The 19025-nt window shown below is 43.0% G+C and overlaps 3 protein-coding genes across 3 annotated transcripts; all 3 read right to left on the bottom strand.

Annotated features, from left to right (window-relative positions):
• Window positions 1-4683: 4683 nt before the first annotated feature.
• On the bottom strand, window positions 4684-5256 carry LOC131905015 (interferon alpha-12-like). Its single transcript, XM_059255984.1, has one exon. The coding sequence runs from the start codon at window positions 5254-5256 to the stop codon at window positions 4684-4686; it is 573 nt and encodes a 190-aa protein (XP_059111967.1).
• Window positions 5257-10026: 4770 nt separating this feature from the next.
• Window positions 10027-10599, bottom strand: LOC131905014 (interferon alpha-12-like). Its single transcript, XM_059255983.1, has one exon. It carries the CDS (start codon window positions 10597-10599, stop codon window positions 10027-10029), a length of 573 nt encoding a protein of 190 aa, XP_059111966.1.
• A 4616-nt stretch (window positions 10600-15215) lies between these two features.
• LOC131905013 (interferon alpha-12-like) lies at window positions 15216-15788 on the bottom strand. Its single transcript, XM_059255981.1, has one exon. The coding sequence runs from the start codon at window positions 15786-15788 to the stop codon at window positions 15216-15218; it is 573 nt and encodes a 190-aa protein (XP_059111964.1).
• Between the last annotated feature and the right edge of the window lie 3237 nt (window positions 15789-19025).

The raw sequence follows: 19025 nt of genomic DNA, 5'->3' as shown, positions 1-19025 counted from the left end.
AAACTGTACATGGACAGCCTTTGGGGCCAGATGGCCAGCAGAAGGGACAGAGGGTCCCATTGGTTGAACTGGGACAGACTTAGAGTACTTCTACCCCCCATTGCTTCCCTGCTCTCTGACCCAGAGCACATGCAGCAGCAGGTGGGGAGAGCACTGTTGTGAAACATGTCTGGCAGTGGCGGTCAGGTGGCTCAGGAGCTGCCGTGGGGACTGGGGGTGCTACCTAGCTGCTGGGTGCTAGGGCAGGCCATGAGCACCAAGGGGCCAGACATGGCAGGTTTGAGGCCAGGCCTCCTTGCAGGGATCCTCTGGTGGAAACTTTGCAACATGGCATGGAGAAGGCAGGAGCTGCCTGGGGTCTCACATAGCTCTCAGCATGCCTGACCCAGTGCACTGTGGGACTCCAGGCTGATGGAGAACGGCCCCCTCTGGGGCCACAGAGGGCTTCCTCCTGAGGGGCCCGGTAAGGATATAAAGTCTCATCCAGTCTGTCACTCTTGTGCACTTGATAATATGGGATTAACAACAATTTTGTCCCTATGCTACACACTATCCCCATCTCAGCTGATTGGTAGTGCTCCCAAGACCTGCCATGGGGCTACCCACCAAATCTGGAACCCATGGTGGGAATGAAGTTGTTCTCTTACTCCACATGCTTACTGTGGCATGATCTAGCCTGCATACTAGTAGTCACACACACTTATGTGCACACACATGTGCCTACACACACACTTTTACACATATATGTACACACACTGTCATAAAGTTAATCATATATGCTTTGCTCTAAGGACCAAGTTTCAACGTGTTCTTTACACTGTTGTTTCTCTGTCCTTAGGATGAAAAAGGGATGCTGTACTGGTCTGTGGCTTTATTTAAGTGTTTAGTACTCCAGAACAGCATTCATCAGAATGAAGAACAGACAGAGCTTACCTGTGTTATAGCCAGTGTGACTTACACAGTTAAGAGAGCTTCTCTGAAATTTCTCTCTCATGGACCAGTTTTGTCAGTCATGGAGATGTACTTCACAGTCAGCATCCATGTATACTATTCTCTGTCCACATTTCACATATTGAGAGTTCTTTAACCTATACAATTACACCAACACAGAATGCGGGTTCATTCTAGGCTAGTATGAGTTTAGAGATTGATATCCCTGGTAGCTGCCTTTACTCTAAGTGCCCTGTGACTTCTTCGGTGGAGTTTGAGTCTACAAAAACTCCCTACTGCACAGTGGGGTACAGTGTCCTCAGCCATCTTCTTGTACCCCACTCCCCGAGACTGTTCACCATACCCTGATGACATCAGCACTCACACACAGTGTGGTGTCTGCTTGGTTTTTAGCATCATAAGTGCTAGAAGATGGCTGCTCTCATTTCAGTGGATTCATTAGAAAGGCTTTTGTGTTCATCAGTGAACACATGGCCAGAGATCAGAGTGTCAAGAATCCCCAGATGTCAAGAGCAGAAGACCCTGTGATCTACAGTGATGTGTAAATGTCCCAGTTTGTCCTGAGGACATATGCACTAGGAAAGTACTTGTGGTTTTTCCAAAACCTAGTTTTGTGATCAATATTTGCTCACTGAGTGCTTGCTGTGCCTGAAGTTAGGAGATGGAAATACAGACCAGAAGACACAGGGATAGCAGTGCCGCTGATTACCTATGAGTTACCCAGAAGTTTGGACTTACAGATATTTATGCAGTTTTACTTTAGTAATGGATACTGCATTCAATCTGTCTTTGTCCATTTGAACACTGAGCAGAAGAGCCTTGAGGGATTCCAGAACATAGAAGAGTTTCAGTACTGCCAATGTGTATAATTTTTCATTCAGGTTTTCTGTGGTGATGGTGGTGGCTCCATTGTGGATGTCATTTCTATTTTGAATTTTCAGTGCACTGAATATTTTGTTTCTTTTTTCCACGTTCCTAGAGAGAAGATACTGAAATTGTTGGTGGCATTGAACTGAAATTGTGGTGTCACTTGAAATGAAAGCAAAAGAAAGAAAGTGATGTCAACTCATTGGGGAAACAATACAGACAATGTTGAGAGTGTTCAACTTAAAAGTTCAATGGCCACAAAAGAAAGTAATTTTACATCAAACCTAGTGCATTTTGGAACATGAACTGCAGAGTCAATGCAATCACAGTTAAAATTTCAATAATTTTCTTCCTGGTAACATCAATCTTAAGACACCTGTGGAAACAGGAAGCTGCTGGAGAGCAGGAATGTCAAGAATAAGAGCAATGGCCGTGGTGTCAAAAGGCCTGATTTTATACATCACCCTTCACATCTCACAGAGGATAAGTGCGTCTCTCAGTGCTCCACAGAGGAGGTTCTTCTGGCAATAGATGACTGGACACAGACACTTACAGGTGGTTAATGTACAGGGAATCAGTGTCTGAGCAAAGATCAGTATGGCTTTCCTGGCTTCCATAGGGCAGTACTCTTTACACAAGAGCTGGCAGGAAGATGGGGATTCCCAGAGACAGTTTCTGACTGTAGGAAACAGGGGTTAGTAGACACAATGTAGTAGCTGCAGGTCCATATTGATAGCAGCTGTGACTGCATCCACAGTCTGAGTATGATACAGATAGATAAAATTCCAGTTTCAAGCAGGGAGCATGTCAGGAAATCCCAGCCCTAGCTGAGGAACTATTTTCAACTGATGGCTGCACAGAGAGGAAGATTCAGTTATCCTCAGTAATGGGGCCCCTGAGAGGTTGCCCGGGTTCCACTAGATGGCAGCATATCCATGCGCCAGTAGCAACAGTTAGCAAACAGATTCATTGATCCTAGTCCAAGCACTGAGCTGAGCTCCTGGATATCAAAGAGAGGGAGGTAGGAACCTAGAAGCAAAGGGAGCAGGGAGTCAAGATCATGATGGGGAAAACCACAGAGACAGCTGACATAGCTAATGAGAGCTCAGGGACACTGGACTGACAGCTGGGGGACCTGCATGGGACCCAAGTAGGCCCTTTGAATGTGGATGACACTTGTGTGGCTTGATCTGTTTGTGAGGCCCATGGCAGTGGGACCAGGACTTGTCCCAAGTGCAAGAACTACCTTTTGGGAGCCCAAATTCTATGCTGGGATACCATGCTCAGCCTTGAAGCAGAGAGGAGCTATGCTCAACTGGGTATGCTACACTTTGTTGAAGACCCAAGGGTGGCCATATCTCCTCTATGGTTTAGAAAACCTGGGGGGAGGGTGATGGGGGGTGGGTGATGGGACAGAAAGGGGAGAGAGAGGCAACTGGGCTTAGTATGTAAAATAAAAAAAACTGAAATAAAAAAAGATACCAAATGAAGTTGAGAGGGATGAGCTGTGTCGTTTTAGAAGAATTGCATTCACTTCCCTTGTTAGATTTATTTCAAGGTATGTTTTTTGAGGCTATTATGTACGGAATGTAACTTGGATAATTCTAAGTTCAAAATGACACAAAATAGGTTCATGTGGGAAGAAGGGATCTCACCTGGGAAGATGTCTCTACAGAATCGCACTGGAGACCAGTCTCTAAATCATTTTAATAACTGATGCATGCTGTAGGAGTGTTCAGCACACTATGGGTGATCCATCCACTGGGCAGGTGGTCCTGATGAGTATTAGAAAGCAGGCTGAATAGGCCTTGAGGCATCAAGGCAGTAGACAGAGTGTTCCTCCATGGCCTCTATATCAGCCACTGCCTTCAGGTTCCTGCCCTGTTGAAGATCCTGCCAAAGCTCTGTCAGTGATGGAATGTGCTGTGATCTTAAACTATAATAAAACATTTCTACCCCAAAAAGCTTTAGATCATGATATTTTATCTCAGCAATTGAAGCCATCACCAAGACAGGGCTGACACCCCATTTTTTCTCTATCATGTTTCACTTTTTTAATGGCATGTAGGAAGATCCTCATTTTTTTATACTTTATTTTATTTTGGTTTTATGGTCTCCCGCATGGTTGAAATCCAATCTAGTTCATCTGATAGAAGTTTGGAGTCAAATGTTAGTTAGGGAAGGCCAGAGATTTCGGACAGAATTGTAGGTCAGGAGGACTAAGGCACAATGGAACACAAGCAAGATGTTCTGGTTTCCTTCTGTACAGCATGCTGGCTATACATCCAGAGGAGTACTATCTCATGGACAGAAGTAAGATTTTACCATCAGTGAACAGGAACTATGAGATGGCTGCATCCACTCACCTCTTAAGTCTAAGCAGTACACATTGCTTCAGTATTATTTCCTACCAAGTCCAGGTGTGTTATATTTATGGAGTACAGAATGAGCTTAGAAGCATCAAACAGTTTTCAAAAGATCGTGTGGCTGACACATAAGATTAAGCATGTAGAGTCAAAAATTTATTAAATAGAAGAAATAAATTAACAATAACAGTTTGATAATTTAAAGGAAATATAAAATTCTATGATATTGAAATATAACTAAAATCATGTAGATACACAAACAAGCAGAAGAACTAATAAATAAATAAAACAAATACATAAACCAACAAACAAATAAAACATCTGAATCAATAAGCAAATGCCCTTACAGATCAACACAATATAACCCAATATTAGATTAACCATCCAGGCAAGTTGAATCAATGATGTCCAAATCAAAGAGTTCTTGGAGAAGGCCAAATCTGAGCAGTGAGGTGCAGGATCCTAGCCCAGGAGAGTCCTCTCCACTTTGGCTCAGGACTTACTCCTTCTCCTCAGTCAATCCTGCCAGCAGCTTGGCTGAGGAAGACAGGGCTCTCCTGACTTCTGCTCTGACCACCTCCCAGGCACAGGGACTGTGTTTCTTCTCCTTCAGGTAGACAGTGATCCTGTGGAAGTAGTTCCTCACAGCCACCAGGGAGTCTTCCTGGCTCAGGGAAGGTTCCTGCACCCCCACCTGCTGCATCAGACAGGCTTGCAGGTCTTTGAGCTGGTGGTGGAGGCCAGTGCAGAATGTGTCTAGGAGGCTTGATTCCCAAGCAGCAGATGAGTCCTTTGAGCTGAAGAGGATCAGGACCTGCTGGGTCAGCTCCTCCAGGACAGGGATGGCTTGGGCCTTCTGGATCTGCTGGGAATCCAGCTTCTCCAGAGGGAATGAAAAGTCCTTTCTGTCCTTCAGACAGGAGAGAGGGGAGAGTCTCCTCATTTGTGCCAGGAGTGTGGAGGCTCTCTTGTTCCTGAGGTGATGAGTCTGAGGCAGGTCACATCCCAGACAGCAGCTTGACCAGTAGTGCATCAGCACCAGGAATGTCAGCAGAGCACAGGGCCTGGCCATTGTGAATGTGGCAGATGCTGCTGGTCCTCTGGGCCCTGTGGTCTTGAACCTTCCCCTCTAGGTTCTCTGAAGTCCCTCCTCGCTGGGTCCATGTGTCTTAAATAAGAGAAAGCACTAGTTTCCATTTTTGATTGCCCTCCCAATACTCTCCCATGTACTTTTCACTTTCTTTCAGTCATTCTCTGCTTGTGTGTGGCCATTTTTTTCTGCCATTTTTGTTTTCATTATTGCTTCCACTTTTAATGTTCCCACTCAACAAACTTTTTCTAGAGTTTATTCTTGAAAGAAATTATGGTTGATATTTATGTTACAGATATACCTTTCCTGTGTGAAATCACTCACTTGTAAAGCATAAAACCTTACCTCTAATACTTGGCCTGGAAATTTCTTGAATTTCATGCTGCTGTTGAATTAAGTGCATCATATTTATTTGTAATATAGCTACTTGTATTGTAAAGTCAATTTTGTTTCAACTAATTTTTTGTGAGTCTACAGGTGTGATTTGAAACAATGACACATGTGAAAATCTTCTCTATGTTGGTTAGGGTTGCGAGGTTGTGTTATTTTATTCTAACTGTCTTAATACACTTGAATTCTTAAGTATATGAAGGATCAAATTTTGTTTTTATTGTATATTATTAGGTACATATTGAATGATCATTTGTTGGTTATTATGGCACAATCAACAAGAGCTTCCTGATCAAGACTGACATATTCATGTTGATGCTTGGAACTCATGGTGGGAGCAGAAAACTTATTCATGGAAGTTGTTCTCTCACTCCACATCTTTGCTGTACACACACATATGTTTAGAAAAACTCATAAGATGTATCATCTATGCTTTGGTCTAAGGAAAGTTTCGGCGTTATTTTGCCACTTTTGGTGTCCTCTGACCTTAAGATGGAAAGGGTTGCTGTCTTGGCCTGTAGATTTCATGAACTGTTTAGTGTTAGAGAAGACCATTCGTCTGAATGAAGAACATTATGGGCTTCTCTGTATTATAGCCATTGTGACTTCTACTGATAACAGAGTATCTCTGAAATTTCTCTCTCTCATGGAACAATTTCATTAGCCTTAGGGTTGTGCTTCACGGTGCCTTCAAAGTCAGGATCCATGGATACATCTCCCTTTCTGGCCCATATTCCCATATAAAGGATTTGACGACTAATGACATTACCCAAAATGAAATGCACATTCTTTCTAGCTGTGTCTGAGTTTAGAGACTGTGATGCCTGGTAGCTGCCTTTTCTCTAGGTGCCCTGTGACTTCTTCGGTGGCTTTTGAGTCTACAAACACACTCTGCTGCACATTGGGGCAGAGTGTCCTCAGCCCTCTTCTTGTACTCCACTCATTGAGAGTGCTCACCATACCTTCATGACATCAGCACTCAGACACAGTGTGGTGTTTGCTTGTTTTTTGGGGCCATAAGGCCTAGAAGATCGGTGCTCTCATTTCAGTGGATACATTAGAAAGGCTTTTGTGTTCAGCAGTGAACACATGACCAGTGATCAGAGTGTCAAGAATCCCCAGATGTCAACAGCAGAAGACCCCGTGATCCGCAGTGATGTGTAAATATCCCAGTTTACATTTGTAAGAGATAAGTATTTGTGGTTTTTCCAAAATCTAGTTTTGTGATCAATGTTTGCTCACTGAGTGCTTGCTGTGCCTGAAGTTAGGAGGTGGAAATACAGACCAGAAGACACAGTGATAGCAGTGACTCTGATTGCCTATTAGTTACCCAGAAGTTTGTCTCTACAGATATTTATGCAGTTTTACTTTAGTAGTAGATACTGCCCACACTCTGTCTTTGTCCATTTGAAAGCTGAGCAGAAGAGCCTTGAGGGATTCCATCACATAGAAGAGTTTCAGTACTGCCAATGTGTATAATTTTTCATTTAATTTTTCTATGGTGATGGAGGCTCGATGGTGGATGTCATTTCTCTTTTGAATTTTCATTGCCTTGAATATTTTGTTTCTTTTTTCCACTTTCCTAGAGAGAAGATACTGACGTTGTTGGTGGCAATGAACTCAAATTGTGGTGTCACTTGAAATGAAAGCAAGAGAAAGGAAATGATGTCATCCCAGAGGGGAAGCAAAAGCAACAATGTTGAGAGTGTTCAACTTAAAAGTTCAATAGCATAAAATAAAGTAATTTTACATTAAACCGAGTGCATTTTGGAATGTGAACTGAGAGTCAATGCAATCACACTCAAAATTTCAATGATTTTCTTCCTGGCAACATCAATCTTAACACACCTATGGAAACAGGAAGCTGCTGGAGAGCAGGAATGCCAAGAATAAGAGCAAAGGCCCTGGTGTCAAAAGGTCTGATTTTATACATCACTCTCCATATCTCACAGATGATAAGGGCATCTCTCAGTGCTCTTCAGAGGAGGTTCTTATGGCAATAGATGACTGGACACAGACACTTACAAGTGGTTAATGTACAGGGAATAGGTGTCTGAATAAAGACCACTATTGATTTCCTAGCTTCCATAGGGCAGTACTCTTTACACAAGAACTGGCAGGAAGATGGGGATTCCCAGAGACAGATTTTGACTGTAGGAAACAGGGTATGTACACACAATATAGTAGCTGCAGGTCCATATTGATAGCAGCTGTGACTGCATGCACAGTCTAAGTATGATACAGATAGATAAAATCTCAGTTTCAAGTAGGGAGCATGTCAGGAAATCCCAGCCCTAGCTGAGGAACTATTTTCATCTGATGGCTGCTGGGAGAGGAAGATTCAGTTATCCTCAGTAATGGGGCCCCTGAGAGGTTGCCCGTGTTCCACTAGATGGCGGTGTATATATGCACCACTGGGGACAGTTAACAAACAGATTCATTGATCCTAGTCCAAGCACAGGGCTGAGCTCCTGGAGATCAGAAGAGAGCGAGGTGGGAACCTACAAGCAAAGGGGGCAGGGAGTCAAGATCATGATGGGGAAAACCACAGAGACAGCTCACTTGAGCTAGTGGGACCTCAGGAACACTGGACTGACAGCTGGGGGACCTGCATGGCACCCAACTATGCCCTCTGAATGTGACTGAACCTTGTGTGGCTTGATCTGTTGGTGAGGCCCCTGGCAGAGGGACCAGGACTTGTCCCAAGTGCAAGAACTGGCTTTTGGGAGCCCAAACCCTATGCTGGGACACGTTGCTCAGCCTTGAAGCAGTGAGTAGCTATGCTCAAGTTGGTATGCTACACTTTGTTGACTCCCAAGGGAGACCTTCCCTCCTCTCAGGAGTTGTTGGGTGATCAGATTGATGGGCGGAAGTTGAGGACCAGAGAAGGGGAGGGAGGGGCAACTGGGATTAGTATGTGAAATGAAAAAAAATTGAAATAAAAAAAAGATACCAAATGAAATTGAGAGGGATGAACTGTGTTGCTTTAGAAGAATTGCATTTACTTCCCTTTGTTAGATTTTTTTCAAGGTATGTTTTTGGAGGCCATTATGAAGGGAATTGATCCTGGATAGTTCTAAGTTCAAATTGACCCCTGATAGGGTCATGTGGGAAGAAGGGATCTCACCAGGGAAGATGTCTCTACAGAATCGCACTGGAGACCAGTCTCTAAATCATTTTAATAACTGATGACTGCTGTAGGAGTGTCCAGCACACTATGGGTGATCCATCCACTGGGCAGGTGGTCCTGATGAGTATCAGAAAGCAGGCTGAATAGGCCTTGAGACATCAAGACAGTAGACAGTGTGTTCCTCCAGGACCTCTATATGAGCCACTGGCTTCAGGTTCCTGCCCTGTTGAAGATGCTGCCAAAGCTCTGTCAGTGAAAGAATGTGCTGTGATCTTAAATTATAATAAAACATTTCTACCCCAAAATGCTTTAGATCATGATATTTTGTCTCTTCAATTAAAGCCATCACCAAGCCAGGGCTGACACTCCATATTTTTCTTTTATCATGTTTCACTTTTTTAATGGTATGTAGGAATATCCTCATTTGTTTTGTACTTTATTTTATTTTGGTTTTATGGTATATCTCATTTTTGGTATCTAATCGGTTTCATCCGATAGAGGTTGGGAGTCAAATGTTAGGTAGGGGAGGGCAAAGAGGTCGGGGGAATTGTAGGTAAGGAGGACTAAGGCACAATGGAACACAAGCAAGATGTTCTGGTTTCCTTCTGTACAGCATGCTGGCTATACATCCAGAGGAGTACTATCTCATGGAGAGAAGTAAGATTTTTGCCATCAGTGAACAGGAACTACTGGGTGGCTGCATCCACTCACCTCTTAAGTCTAAGCAGCACACATTGCTTCAAAATGTTATTTCCTACCAAGTCCAGATGTGTTATATTTATGGTGTACAGAATGAGTTTAGAAACATCAAACAGTTTTCATAAGATCGTGTGGCTGACACATAAGATTAAGCATGTAGAGTCAAAAATTTATTGAATAGAAGAAATAAATTAACAATAATGGTTTGATAATTTAAAGGATATATAAAATTCTATGGTATTAAAAAATAACTAAAATCATGTAGATAGTCAAACAAGCAGAAGAACTAATAAATAAATAAATAAATAAATAAATAAATAAATAAATAAATAAGCAAACAAACAAATAAAACATCTGAATGAATAGGGCAAATGCCCTTACAGATCAACACAATATAACCCAATAATAGGATAACTATCCAGGCAAGTTGAATCAATGATGTCCAAGTCAAAGAGTTCTTGGAAAAGTCCAAATCTGAGCAGTGAGGTGCAGGATCCTAGCCCAGAAGAGTCCTCTCCACGTTGGCTCAGGACTTACTCCTTCTCCTCAGTCAATCCTGCCAGCAGCTTGGCTGAGGAAGACAGGGCTCTCCTGACTTCTGCTCTGACCACCTCCCAGGCACAGGGACTGTGTTTCTTCTCCTTCAGGTAGACAGTGATCCTGTGGAAGTAGTTCCTCACAGCCGCCAGGGAGTCTTCCTGGCTCAGGGAAGGTTCCTGTACCTCACCCTGCTCCATCAAACAGGCGCGCAGGTCTCTGAGCTGGTGGTGGAGGCCAGTGCAGAATGTGTCTAGGAGGCTTGTCTCCCAAGCAGCAGATGAGTCCTTTGAGCTGAAGAGGATCAGGACCTGCTGGGTCAGCTCCTGCAGGACAGAGATGGCTTGGGCCTTCTGGATCTGCTGTGCATCCACCTTCTCCAGAGGGAATGCAAAGTCCATTCTGTCCTTCAGGCAGGAGAGAGGGGAGAGTCTCCTCATTTGTGCCAGGAGTGTGGAGGCTCTCTTGTTCCTGAGGTGATGAGTCTGAGGCAGGTCACATCCCAGACAGTAGCTTGACCAGTAGTGCATCAGCACCAGGAATGTCAGCAGAGCACAGGGCCTGGCCATTGTGAATGTGGCAGATGCTGCTGGTCCTCTGGGCTCTGTGGTCCTGAACCTTCCCCTCTGGGTTCTCTGAAGTCCATCCTGGCTGGGTCCATGTGTCTTAAATAAGAGAAAGCACTAGTTTCCATTTTCTGATTGCCCTCCCAATACTCTCCCATGTACTTTTCACTTTCTGTCAGTCATTCTCTGCTTGTGTCTGGCCATTTTTTTCCCTGTGTTAAATCTCTCACTTGTAAAGCATAAAACCTTACCTCTAATACTTGGCCTTTCTTGAATTCCATGCTGCAGTTGAATTTTGTGGGTCATAGTTATTTTTTAATAAAGCTACTTGAATTGTAATGTCAATTTTGTTTCCACTAGTTTTTTTGTGATTCTACAGGTGTTATTTAAAACCATGGCACATGTGAAAATCTTGTCTATGTTGGTTAGGGTTGTGAGGTTGACTTATTTTATTCTAGTTGTCTTGATACACTTGAGTTCTTAAGTATATGAAGGATCAAATTTGGTTTGTATTGTATATTATTAGGTAATTATTGAATGATCATTTGGTGGTTATTATGGCACAATGAACAAGAGCTTCCTGATCAAGACTGATATATTCATGTTGATCCCTGGAACTCATGGTGGGAGCAGAAAACTTATTCATGGAAGTTGTTCTCTCACTCCACGTCTTTGCTGCACACACATGTATGTTCACAAAAACTCATAAAATGTATCATATATGCTTTGCTCTAAGGAAAAGTTTCGACATTATTTTGACACTTTTGGTGTCCTGTGACTTTAAGATGGAAAGGAATGCCGTCTTAGCCTGTAGGTTTCATGAACTCATTAGTGTTCCAGGAGACCATTGGTCTGAATGAAGAACATTCCAGGCTTCTCTGTGTTATAGCCATTGTGACTTCTACTGTTAACAGAGCGTCTCTGAAATTTCTCTCTGTCATGGACCAATTTTGTCAGCCTTGGGATTGTGCTTCACAGTGCCTTCAAAGTCAGGATCCATGGATACATCTCCCTTTCTGCCCAATATTCCCATATGGAGAATTTTTCGACTAATGACAATTACCCAAAATGGAATGCACGTTCTTTCTAGCTGTGTCTGAGTTTAGAGACTGTGATGCCTGGTTGCTGCCTTTTCTCTAAGTGCCCTGTGACTTCTTCAGTGGAGTTTGAGTCGACTCACACCCTCTGTTGCACAGTGGTACAGTGTCCTCAGCCCTCTTCTTGTACCACACTTCTTGAGAATGCTCACCATCCCTTCATGACGTCAGCACTCACACACAGTGTGGTGTTTGCTTGTATTTTGGGGTCATAAGTCCTAGAAGATCGCTGCTCTCACTTCAGGGGATTCATTAGAAAGGCTTTTGTGTTCAGCAGTGAACACATGGCCAGAGATCAGAGTGTCAAGAATCCCCAGATGTCAAGAGCAGAAAACCCTGTGATCTGCAGTGATGTGTGAATGTCCTAGTTTTCATTTGTAAGAGATAAGTATTTGTGATTTTTCCAAAATCTAGTTTTGTGATCAATATTTTTCATTGACTGATTGCTGTGCCTGAAGTTAGGAGGTGGAAATACAGACCAGAAGACACAGTGATAGCAGTGACTCTGATTGCCTATTAGTTAACTATAAGAAGTTTGGACTTACAGATATTTATGCAATTTTACTTTAGTAGTGGATACTGCACATGCTCTGTCTTTGTCCATTTGAACATTGAGCAGAAGAGTCTTGAGGGATACCATCACATAGAAGTGTTTCAGTACTGCCAATGTGTATAATATTTCATTTAATTTTTCTATGGTGATGGAGGCTCGATGGTGGATGTCATTTCTCTATTGAATTTTTGTTGCATTGAATATTTTGTTTCTTTTTTCCACTTTCCTAGAGAGAAGATACTGACGTTGTTGGTGGCATTGAATTGAAATTGTGGTGTCACTTGAAATGAAAGCAGAAAAAGGAAGTGATGTTTCCCATTGGGGAGGCAATAGCAACAATGTTAAGAGTTTTCAACTTAAAAGTTTAATAGCATAAAATAAAGTAATTTTACATCAAACCGAGTGCATTTTGGAATGTGAACTGTAGAGTCAATGCAATCACACTCAAAATTTCAATGATTTTCTTCCTGGTAACATCAGTCTTAAGACACCTGTGGAAACAGGAAGCTGCTGGAGAGCAGGAATGTCAAGAATAAGAGCAATGGCTGTGGTGTCAAAAGGCCTGATTTTATACATCACCCTCCACATCCCACAGAGGATAAGGGCATCTCTCAGTGCTCCTCAGAGGAGGTTCACACGGCAATAGATGACTGGACACAGACACTTACAGGTGGTTAATATACAGGAAATAGGTGTCTGAGCAAAGACCACGATGGCTTTCCTGGCTTCCATAGGGCAGTACTCTTTACACAAGAGCTGGCAGGAAGATGGGGATGCCCAGAGACAGTTTCTGACTGTAGAAAACAGGAGTTTGTAGACACAGTATAGTAGCTGAAGGTCCATATTAATAGCAGCTGTGACTGCATGCACAGTCTGAGTATGATACAGATAGATAAAATTCCAGTTTCAAGCAGGGAGCATGTCAGGAAATCCCAGCCCTAGCTGAGGAACTATTTTCAACTGATGGCTGCACAGAGAGGAAGATTCAGTTATCCTCAGTAATGGGGCCCCTGAGAAGTTGCCCGGGTTCCACTAGATGGCGGTGTATATATGCACCACTGGGGACAGTTAGCAAACAGATTCATTGATCCTAGTCCAAGCACTGGGCTGAGCTCCTGCAGATCAGAAGAGAGGGAGGTGGGAACCTAGAAGCAAAGGGGGCAGGGAGTCAAGATCATGATGGGGAAAACCACAGAGACAGCTCACCTGAGCTATTGGGAGCTCAGGAACACTGGACTGACAGCTGGGGGATCTGCATGGGACCCAACTATGCCCTCTGAATGTGGCTGACACTTGTGTGGCTTGATCTGTTGGTGAGGCCCCTGGAAGAGGGACCAGAACTTGTCCCAAGTGCAAGAACTGGCTTTTGGGAGTCCAAACCCTATGCTGGAACACGTTGCTCAGCCTTGAAGCAGTGAGTAGCTATGCTCAACTTGGTATGCCACACTTTGTTGACTCCCAAGGGAGACCTTCCCTATTCTGAGGAGTTGTTGGGTGATGGGGTTGATGGGGGAAAGGTGAGGACCAGAGAAGGGGAGGGAGGGGCAACTGAGCTTAGTATGTGAAATGAAAAAAATTGAAATAAAAAAAAAAAGATACCAAAAGAAATTGAGAGGGATGAGCTGTGTGGTTTTAGGAGAATTGCATTCACTTCCCTTGTTAGATTTATTTCAGGGTATTTTTTTTAGGCCATTATGAATGGAATTTACCCTGAATAATTCTAAGTTCAAATTGACCCCAATAGGGTCATGTGGGAAGAAGGGATCTCACCAGGGATGTTGTCTCTACAGAATCGCACTGGAGACCAGTCTCTAAATCATTTTAATAACTGATGACTGCACACTATGGGTGATCCAACCCCTTGGCAGGTGGTGCTGATGAGTATTTAAAAGCAGGCTGAGCAGGCCCTGAGGCATCAAGGCAGTAGACAGTGTGTTCCTCCAGGACCTCTATAGAGCCACTTTCTTCAGGTTCCTGCCCTGTTGAAGATACTGCCAAAGCTCTGTCAGTGATGGAATGTGCTGTGATTTTAAACTAGAATAAAACATTTCTACCCCAAATGCTTTTGATCATGATAATTTGTCTCAGCAATTCAAGCCATCACCAAGACAGGGCTGACACTCCATTTTTTTTCTTTTATCATGTTTCCCTTTTTTAATGATATGTAGGAATATCCTCATTTGTTTTGTATTTTATTCTATTTTGGTTTTATGGTCTCCCTCATCTTTGGAATTCAGTCGGGTCCATCTGATAAAAGTTGGGACTCAAATGTTAGTTAGGGGAGGGCAGAGAGGTCGGGGGGGGAATTGTAGGTAAGGAGGACTAAGGCACAATAGAACACAAGCAAGATGTTCTGGTTTCCTTCTGTACAGCATGCTGGCTATACATCCAGAGGAGTACCATCTCATGAAGAGAAGTAAGATTTTTACCATCAGTGAACAGGAACTACCAGATGGCTGCATCAACTCACCTCTTAAGTCTAAGCAGCACACATTGCTTCAGTATTATTTACTACCAAGTCCAGATGTGTTATATTTATGGTGTACAGAATGAGTTTAGAAGCATCAAACAGTTTTCATAAGATCGTGTGGCTGACACATAAGATTAAGCATGTAGAGTCAAAAATTTATTGAATAGAAGAAACAGATTAACAATAACGGTTTGATAATTTAAAGGATATAAAAAATTCTATGGTATTAAAAAATAACTAAAATCATGTAGATAGGCAAACAAGCAGAAGAACTAATCAATAAATAAATAAATAAATAAGCAAACAAACAAATAAAACATCTGAATGAATAGGGCAAATGCCCTTACAGATCAACACAATATAACCCAATATTAGGATAACTATCCAGGCAAGTTGAATCAATGATGTCAAAGTCAAAGAGTTCTTGGAGAAGGCCAAATCTGAGCAGTGAGGTGCAGGATCCTAGCCCAGAAGAGTCCTCTCCACGTTGGCTCAGGACTTATTCCTTCTTCTCAGTCAGTCCTGCCAGCAGCTTGGCTGAGGAAGACAGGGCTCTCCTGACTTCTGCTCTGACCACCTCCCAGGCACAGGGACTGTGTTTCTTCTCCTTCAGGTAGACAGTGATCCTGTGGAAGTAGTTCCTCACAGCCACCAGGGAGTCTTCCAAGCTCAGGGAAGGTTCCTGCACCTCACCCTGCTCCATCAGACAGGCACGCAGGTCTTTGAGCTGGTGGTGGAGGCCAGTGCAGAATGTGTCTAGGAGGCTTGTCTCCCAAGCAGCAGATGAGTCCTTTGAGCTGAAGAGGATCAGGACCTGCTGGGTCAGCTCCTGCAGGACAGGGATGGCCTGGGCCTTCTGGATCTGCTGGGCATCCACCTTCTCCAGAGGGAATGCAAAGTCCATTCTGTCCTTCAGGCAGGAGAGAGGGGAGAGTCTCCTCATTTGTGCCAGGAGTGTGGAGGCTCTCTTGTTCCTGAGGTGATGAGTCTGAGGCAGGTCACATCCCAGACAGCAGCTTGACCAGTAGTGCATCAGCACCAGGAATGTCAGGAGAGCACAGGGCCTGGCCATTGTGAATGTGGCAGATGCTGCTGGTCTACTGGGCCCTGTGGTCCTGAACCTTCCCCTCTAGGTTCTCTGAAGTCTCTCCTGGCTGGGTCCATGTGTCTTAAATAAGAGAAAGCACTAGTTTCCATTTTCTGATTGCCCACCCATACTCTCCCATGTACTTTTCACTTTCTTTCAGTCATTCTCTGCTTGTGTCTTGCTATTTTTTTCCTGCCATTTTTGTTTCCATTATTGCTTCCACTTTCAATACTCTCCCTCAACAAACCTTCTGTAGAGTTTATTCCTGACAGAAACTATGGTTGATATTTATATTACAGATATACCTTTCCTGTGTTAAATCACTCACTTGTAAAGCATAAAACCTTACCTCTAATACTTGGCCTGGAAATTTCTTGAATTTCATGCTGCAGTTGAATTTTGTGGGTCAAATTTAGTACTTAATATAACTACTTGAATTGTAATGTCAGTTTTGTTTCAACTAATTTTTTGTGAGTCTACAGGTGTTATTTGAAGCAATAGGACACGTGAAAATCTTGTCTGTGTTGGTTAGGGTTGCAAGGCTGACTTATTTTATTCTAGTTGTCTTAATACACTTATGTTCTTAAGTATATGAAGGATCAAATTTGGTTTGTATTGTATATTAGGTATTGATTGAATGATCATTTGGTGGTTATTATGGCACAATCAACAAGAGCTTCCTGATCAAGACTGACATATTCATGTTGATGCCTGGAACTCATGGTTGGAGCAGAAAACTTGTAGCATGAATCTAAAAAAGTTCTTATTAATAAAATAAAACTCATACCAGATATTGGGGTAAATTCTGGAAGATCAGAGAGACAGAACACGCCATAGCTAACCTCACCTGGCCATCTTCTCAGCTGGTCTTGTTTCCTCAGACTGGATTCTTCTGTTTCCTCATCCCAATGGCTCTCAGCTGAACTACTGCTAGAAGCCTGAAAGCTTAACCAGCCAAATGCCTCTAGTTTCTGGTCCTCTCGCCTTATATACCTTTCTGCTTTCTACCATCACTCCTTGGGATTAAAGGCTCACTTTCTGGGATTAAAGGCATGTGTCACCAGGCTTGGCTGTATCCTTGAACACATGGATTTCTGCCTTTGGAATGCTAGGATTAAAGGCGTGTGCTACCACTGTCTATCCTCTATGTTTAATAATGTGGCTGTTCTGTCTCTAACCCCAGTTAAGTTTATTAGGGTGCACAATATTTTGGGGAACACAATACCACCACATTGATTTAGCATGAATTTTAAAAGTTCTTATTAATAAAATCAAACCTGAGTCAGGTATTGGGGTGAACTGGAAGATTAGAGAACCAGAACAAACCACAGCTAACCTCACCTGGCCAACTTCTCTTCTTGGTCTTGTTTCCTCAGACTGGAAGCTTCTGTGTCCTCATCCCAATGGCTCTCAGCTGAACTGCTGTTTGAAAGCCTGAAGCTTAACCAGCTAAAAGCTTAACCAGCCAAAATGCTTCTAGTTTCTGGTCCTCACGCCTTATATACCTTTCTGCTTTCTACCACCACTCATTGAGTTTAAAGGCTCGCTTTCTAGGATTAAAGGTGTGTGTCACCATGCCTGCCATTTCCAATGTGGCCGTGAACTCACAGAGATCCAGAGGGATTTCTACCTCTGGAGTGCTGGGATTAAAGGTGTGAGTGCCACCGTTTTCTAGCCTTTGTATCTAGTGGCTGTTCTGTCTCTGACCCCAGATAAGTTTATTAGGGTACACAATATTTCAGGGAACATAATACCACCAGAAAATCTATTTCATGGAAGTTGTTCTCTCACTCTCAATCTTTGCTGCACACACACATATGTTCACATAAACTCATGAAATGTATCATCTACGCTTTGCTCTAAGGAAATGTTTTGGTGTTATTTTGCCACATTTGGTGTCCTCTGACCTTAAGATGGAAAGGGATGCCGTCTTGGCCTGTAGGTTTCATGAACTGTTTAGTGTTCCAGATCATTCGTCTGAATGAAGAACATTCTGGGCTTTTCTGTGTTATAGCCATTGTGACTTCTACTGTTAACAGAGCATCTCTGAAATTTCTCTCTGTCATGGACCAATTTTGTCAGCCTTGGGGTTGTGCTATACAGTGCCTTCAAAGTCAGGATCCATGGATACATCACCCTTTCTGCCCAATATTCCTGTATCGAGGAGTTTTCGACTAACAACAACTACCCAAAACAGAATGCATGTTCTTTCTAGCTGTGTCTGAGTTTAGAGACTGCGATGCCTGGTTCCTGCCTTTTCTCTAAGTGCCCTGTGACTTCTTCAGTGGAGTTTGAGTCGACTCACACGCTCTGCTGCACAGTGGTACAGTGTCCTCAGCCCTCTTCTTGTACCACACTCCTTGAGAATGTTCACCATCTTTTCATGGCGTCAGCACTCACACACAGTGTGGTGTTTGCTTGGTCTTTGGGGCCATAAGGCCTAGAAGATCCCTGCTCTCATTTCAGTGGATTCATTAGAAAGGCTTGTGTTTTCAGCAGTGAACACATGGCCAGAGATCAGTGTCAAGAATCCCCAGATGTCAAAAGCAGAAGACCCTGTGATCTGCAGTGATGTGTAAATGTCCCAGTTTACATTTGTAAGAGATAAGTATTTGTGGTTTGTCCAAAATCTAGTTTTGTGATCAATATTTTTCATTGACTGCTTGTGTGCCTGAAGTTAGGAGATAGAAATACAGACCAGAAGACACAGTGATAGCAGTGACTCTGATTGCCTATGAGTTACCCAAGAGTTTGGACTTACAGATATTTATGCATTTTAACTTTAGTAGTGGATACTGCCCAAACTCTGTCTTTGTCCATTTGAACATTGAGCAGAAGAGTCTTGAGGGATTCCATCACATAGAAGAGATTCAGTACTGCCAATGTGTATAATTATTCATTAAATTTTTCTGTGGTGATGGAGGCTCTGTGGTGGGTGTCATTTCTCTTTTGAATTTCCATTGCCTTGAATATTTTGTTTCTTTTTTCCACTTTCCTAGAGAGAAGATACTGACGTTGTTGGTGGCAATGAACTCAAATTGTGGTGTCACTTGAAATGAAAGCAAGAGAAAGGAAGTGGTGTCATCCCAGAGGGGAAGCAATAGCAACAATGTTGAGAGTGTTCAATTTAAAACTTCAATGGCCGCGAAATAAAGTAATTTTACATCAAACTGAGTGCATCTTGGAATGTGAACTGTAGAGTCAATGCAATCACACTCAAAA

Source organism: Peromyscus eremicus, chromosome 2, assembly GCF_949786415.1.
Source record: "Peromyscus eremicus chromosome 2, PerEre_H2_v1, whole genome shotgun sequence".
NCBI lineage: Eukaryota > Metazoa > Chordata > Mammalia > Rodentia > Cricetidae > Peromyscus > Peromyscus eremicus.
The sequence above is the reverse complement of the archived record's forward strand: the minus strand, read 5'-3'. Positions and strand labels throughout refer to the sequence as shown.

Coding starts and splice junctions, on each gene's coding strand:
- LOC131905013 (XM_059255981.1), bottom strand. CDS start 15,788: ATGGCCAGGCCCTGTGCTCTCCTGACATTCCTGGTGCTGATGCACTAC.
- LOC131905015 (XM_059255984.1), bottom strand. CDS start 5,256: ATGGCCAGGCCCTGTGCTCTGCTGACATTCCTGGTGCTGATGCACTAC.
- LOC131905014 (XM_059255983.1), bottom strand. CDS start 10,599: ATGGCCAGGCCCTGTGCTCTGCTGACATTCCTGGTGCTGATGCACTAC.